At 37.3% G+C, this 5,979-nt stretch overlaps 1 protein-coding gene across 2 annotated transcripts in view; it reads left to right on the forward strand.

Annotated features, from left to right (window-relative positions):
* Positions 1 to 5,979, forward strand: part of LOC106883939 (peroxisomal acyl-coenzyme A oxidase 1) — a 48,983-nt gene that overhangs the window by 15,287 nt on the left and 27,717 nt on the right. For both annotated transcript variants that reach the window (XM_014935089.2, XM_052966639.1), the window contains exons 4-6: positions 278 to 385; positions 2,903 to 3,022; positions 3,888 to 4,003. In XM_014935089.2, coding sequence (XP_014790575.1) covers positions 278 to 385; positions 2,903 to 3,022; positions 3,888 to 4,003 — 344 coding nt within the window. The remainder of the gene's footprint in view (positions 1 to 277; positions 386 to 2,902; positions 3,023 to 3,887; positions 4,004 to 5,979) is intronic.

Consider the following 5,979-nt stretch of genomic DNA (forward strand, 5'->3'; position numbering starts at 1 on the left):
ACCCTATCACTGATAGAATTGTTTCAGAATCGTTTGTTTATGTTGTCGGCACTTAATGTATATCGGCTGAATGGACGTCAGTGATTGGTTGAAATTACAGAAATACGACAACTTTAATATGGAATAACTTATGGATTTCTTTTTTTTTTTAAGAAGACTAAGAGAAAAAGATGTTTTATATGACACATTCTACCAGTGTTCCAAGTTTCAAAGTGTTTCGTTAATGAAAAATGTGGCCCCCGTTTTAAAAAAGATCCTATTTTTCTTATTGAAACAGGTACATTTTTAAAGGGTTTAGAAACCACAGCTGTGTATGACCCACTAAATGAAGAGTTTGTGCTAAACACTCCAACTACAACATCCATGAAATGGTGGTCAGGACAGTGTAAGTAGTTAGAAAAAATTTGATTGTAAATTGCAGGAACTCTTTCTTTTCATGGAAAAATAGCTTTGCTTATGTCCAAAAATTTTAACATCGCTTTGTTTTTCTCATTAAATATGTTTGTTTCTACTTTGTTTTTGTATCTGGTTTGCAAGATTCTTTATGTGAATTCGTGTGTTGAAGCAAATTTTGTTGTGTCTGGAGAGAACCATCTTGTCTTAATGCCTTATTATCTTACACACTCACAGTTTGATTTCCACTCATTTACTATTTATATATTTTATTTTCTTCCAAAATTTTTGTTGCTTTTGCAACTTTGTTAATGGATGTTGACTCTCAACAAGGTTGCAATATCCATTGACAAGGTTGCAATATCCATTGACAAGGTTGCAATATCCATTGACAAGGTTGCAATATCCATTGACAAGGTTGCAATATCCATTGACAAGGTTACAATATCCATTGACAAGGTTGCAATATCCATTGACAAGGTTGTAATATCCATTGACAAGGCTGAAAATTTTGGAAGAAAAATTATATAAATAATGAGTGGAAATCAAATTGGTGAGTGTATTAGATAATAAGGCATTAAGACAATATGACTCTCCCCAGACACAACAAAATGTTTGTTTTTCTTTTACTTTTAAGACATTTTTCTTTCTCTATACATTATGATATATTACTAAATTGTAAACAATTCTTTTATAGATTCTGAGAACATGTTTGTAAAAGAATATCTGTACATGTTATGTTGTGAGTGTATGTATATGTGCATGTGGGTGAGCAGATATAAATGTGAACTGTATCACTTGCCAGAACTAAAATGTACATTTAAAAATATGATGGGCTAAATTATTCTTTCTGATTTTAGCACAATGCCAGCAATTTTTAGTAAGAGAGCCAAGTCAATTACATCACCCTCAGTACATATTTGATGCTTAATTTTATCAACCTTAGAGGGATGAAAGACAAAGATGACCTTAGTGGGATTTGAACTCAGAATTTAAAGTGGCTGAAGAAATGCTGCTTAGCATTTTGTCTGCATAGTTATGGTTCTGTCAGCTCACCACCTTGTAATTGGTTCAAATTTTGACAAAAAACTAGCAATTTTAGAGCGAGGGAGAAAATTGGTTAGAAAACAGACTCCATCACATGCCAGGGGGAGAAACTAGAAGTAGTCGATAGCTTCCGCTACCTAGGTGACCAAGTCTGTAGTGGGGGTGGATGCTCGGAGAGCATAGCTGCTAGAATAAGAATAACCTGGGCAAAGTTTAGAAAGCTCCTACCTCTGCTGGTAACAAAGGGCCTCTCACTCAGAGTGAAAGGTAGACTGTATGATGCATGTGTGCGACCAGCCATGCTACACGGTAGTGAAACATGGGCCATGACTGCTTAGGACATGCATAGACTTGAAAGAAATGAAGTTAGTATGATCCACTGGATGTGTAATGTCAGTGTGCATATGTGACAGAGTGTGAGTGCTGTGAGAGAAAAGTTGGACAAAAGAAGCATCAGATGTGGTGTGCAAGAGAGACGACTGCACTGGTATGGTCATGTGCTGCGTATGGATGAGGAGAGCTGTGTGAAGAAGTGTCACACCCTAATAGTGGGAGGAACCCGTGGAAAAGGTAGATCCAGGAAGACTTGGGATGAGGTGGTGAAGTACGACCTTTGAATGTTGGGCCTCACAATGACAAGAGACCGAGACCTTTGGAGATATGCTGTAATTGAGAAGACCTGACAAGTAAAGTGAGATCGCATCTGTGGCTGATACCAGTGTCACATAACCAGCCCATTTAAAAGTACCATTGAATCGCCAGGCGACACACTGTGCTTGAAAAGACCTGTTGGATCAAGTAAAATCGTAGTCGTGGCTGATGCCAGTGCTGCCTGACTGGCACCCATGCTGGTGGTGCATAATAAACATGGGTCAGTGCCAGGGCCTCCTGAATGGCTCCCCGTGCCAGTGGAATGTAAAAAGCACCATCCAAATGTGGTCGATGCCGGTACCCCCAACTGGCTCCCATGCTGGTGGCATGTAAAAAGCACCATCCAAATGTAGTTTATTTGCTGGTGGCACATAAAAAGTACCCACTACATTCTTGGAGTGGTTGGCATTCAGAAGGGCATCCAGCTGTAGAAACCTTGCCAGATCAGATTGGAGCCTGGTGCAGCCTACTGGCTTGCCAGTCCTCAGTTAAACTGTCCAGCCCATGCCAGTATGGAAAATGAACATTAAATGATGATGATGATGATGATCCCAGTACTTGACTGGTACTTTATTTCATCACCCCTTAAAGAATAAAAAGCATAGTTGACCTTGGTGGATTTTGAACTCAGAACATAAAGAGCTTGAAGAAATGCCACGAAGCAGTTCCTGTCAGCTTGCCACTTTAGTTTGGATAATGGGTTCTATTCAGGATGTTTGTAACGAATTACTGCTATAAGCTAATTACTTTGTACTTAATTAGTTTTATATTTTATTGTATGTTCATATTAGTATTTCTTTTTGCTTTTTAGTGGGCAAAGTAGCAAACTATTGCATTGTCATTGCTCAGCTGTATATTATGAATAAGTGTTATGGAATTCACCCATTCATCCTACAAATCCGGAGTTTAGAAGATCACAGCTTCATGCCAGGTAATTTAAAACTTAATTCATTATACTATTTGAAAATTTAGATTTTAACATTTTTGTTTTCTTTTAAACTTATTGAAACACCATTTATATTTGGATATTCTAAGCTACACCTTCTTTTTCTGTTGCCTCTTCTTAAATTCTACATCAAAGAATGGGCTTAACCCTTTAGCATTTAAACCGGCCATATCTGGCCCAAATATTCTACCTGTTTTATGCTCAAACTGGCCATATTCAGCCTCTTACACCTATCAACTCTCAAAAAGGAAGTGAATGATTAATTCCAAACAATGTGAATGAATAAGCATTACATTAGACAGAATAATTTGAATGCTAAAGGGTTAATATGCTTCTTTTGCTATTTTACTTATACTTTTTTATATGAAATTTTTGATGATATCCAAATTCAATAATTTGTATTAATTATAACAGGAAGATGATTTTTTTTAATAGTTTTATAGCTAGAGTTTCTTCAAATATTTTCACAGAACATTTGGGGAGCTGAAGAAATTGATAAGTCAGTGTTAATATCATTAAAGCAGTGAGCATCAAAACAACTAATCATAAATACTTATGCGGTGAGGAAAAGACAACCTCAGTGGCTAATATTATTTCAATTACTTCATCAAGAGTGGGAGACAACATTAGACATGTTTCAGGATTAATAGAGGTATCAAGTTGTTGGATCAGGTAATGAAGGTCACCGAGAGGGTCATAGCCCAACTAATTAGGGAGAGATTCAATCTAGAGATGCAGTTATTACTTTTAATCCAGTTATAGTCCTTGTTTCCTACACAGACACATATTACTAAGACGCATTTGTGAAGAAATATAAATGAAATCATTTTCCTTTTAACTGTCTCTTTAGGAGTAATTACTGGAGATGTTGGTCCAAAAATGGCATTGAATTCCATAGACAATGGCTTCATGAAATTAGATAATGTTCGAATACCCAGAAATCAACTTTTAATGAAATATGATCAGGTAATGTAAAAAGAAAAAAAAAACAGACTTTCTTTTTCATTTTTTCAAAATTTTCATTAGACACACGCACACACACACACACACACACACACACTCAAACACATACACACAAATGTATATATGCATATGTATGTATGTATGTGTATATGGGAGAATGTACAAAAAAAACAACAACAGACGAGGACAGGTAGTGTAAACAGCAAAAGGATGTATTAGTATGACGCTCAGGAATACGAAACATATATATAGAAAACAAAGTTATTTTATTCCACACAGGTAGAAATATAGGAAAAATAGAAGTTGAAAATGCACCAAGAATAGTTGAAATATATTTTATTATTATATTTAAAGATTTAACCAGTTTCACACTTAACACTGATTTGGCAGAGTTTCTACAGCTGGATGCCCTTCCTAACACCAACCACTCCGAGAGTATAGTGGGTGCTTTTACGTGCCACCTGCACAGAAGCCAGTCCAGCAGTACTGGCAACGAACTCGCTCGAATGACTTTTCACGTGCCAGGAAGGCGATGTATATATATATGATATAAATAATATATATATGCAAGTTAAATTGGACACTAAGCTCCACTTGCAAAGACCTGTTGAGGCAAGTGAAATTGAAATCGAGTTAAATTTGACGACTGGCCACCATGCCAACGTCGTCTCAAGTGAAATCGAAATCGAGTAAATTGGACACTAAACTCCACTTGCAAAGACCTGTTGAGGCAAGTAAAATCGAAATCGAGTTAAATTCAACGACTGGCACCCATGCCAACGTCGTCTCCTTCATTGGACACGAAACTCAGCTTGTGAAGACTTATTGGTGAAAGCGAAATCGTGAAGGCACCTGTGCCCAGCGTTGCCTTTCTGGCACTTGTGCCCATGGCATGTGTAAGGATTTTTGAGCGAGATCGTTGCCAGTGCCCCTGGACTGGCTCTTGTGCGGGTGGCACATAAAATAAACCATTTTGAGAGTGGCTGTTGCCAGTACTGCCTGACTGGCCTTTGTGCCGGTGGCACGTAAAAGCACCCACTACACTCTCGGAGTGGTTGGCGTTAGGAAGGGCATCCAGCTGTAGAAACTCTGCCAAATCAGATCGGAGCCTGGTGTAGCCATCTGGTTTCACCAGTCCTCAGTCAAACCGTCCAACCCATGCTAGCATGGAAAGCGGATGTTAAACGACGATGATGATGATATGTACATACATATATATATATATGTATTTAGATATGCATATACGGGTACAGGACGTCATAAAACGTAAACAACATGAAATATGAAAATAAAGTTGGGTACGCAAGCAATGAGAGAAACAAATGGAAAACAAGTCAAGTAACATGAAAAACGACCCTTCATCAGTTGTTGGCTGTCCTTCTCCTCCTTATATCGAGCAGTGAACAACAATATAAAATTTTGAAGGCAGTTGCTCCCACGAACCAAAATAAAATTGGGGATTTGCAGAGGTTCAAAGTTGGTAACAAAAACAGGACAGTGGAGACATACAAGGAAACTGAACAAAAACAAACATGGAGGGTCAATAGACCAGATGAGGTAAAGTAGTGAATGCTGGAGAAATATTGTCTTTGACAAGAGAAAAGATAGAAGAAGAGATAGAAAGGAATACGTGCAGTCTGTACAACAGCACTGAAGGAAAAGAAAGATGACGATGGTCATGTGTGAGCAACGAGAGAAAGGAAAGGAGAAAGAGGAAGAGAGAGAAAAAAACAGATAGAAGACAGTGAATGGGGAAAAAAAAGAGAATTAGAGAAAGGATGAGAGAGAAAACGAAAGTGGGAGAGAGAGAGAGAATAGTAAAAGGCAGAGTCGCAAAAGTATTAAGATAAACTTACTTGGAAATGGATGCGTGACGTTCAATCAAATAATAATATAAATAATATATATATATATATATATATATATATATATATGCATATATACATACATATATGTACATACATATATATGTATATAGA

The sequence above is a fragment of the Octopus bimaculoides genome, chromosome 3 (assembly GCF_001194135.2).
Source record: "Octopus bimaculoides isolate UCB-OBI-ISO-001 chromosome 3, ASM119413v2, whole genome shotgun sequence".
In the NCBI taxonomy this organism is placed as follows: Eukaryota; Metazoa; Mollusca; class Cephalopoda; order Octopoda; family Octopodidae; genus Octopus; species Octopus bimaculoides.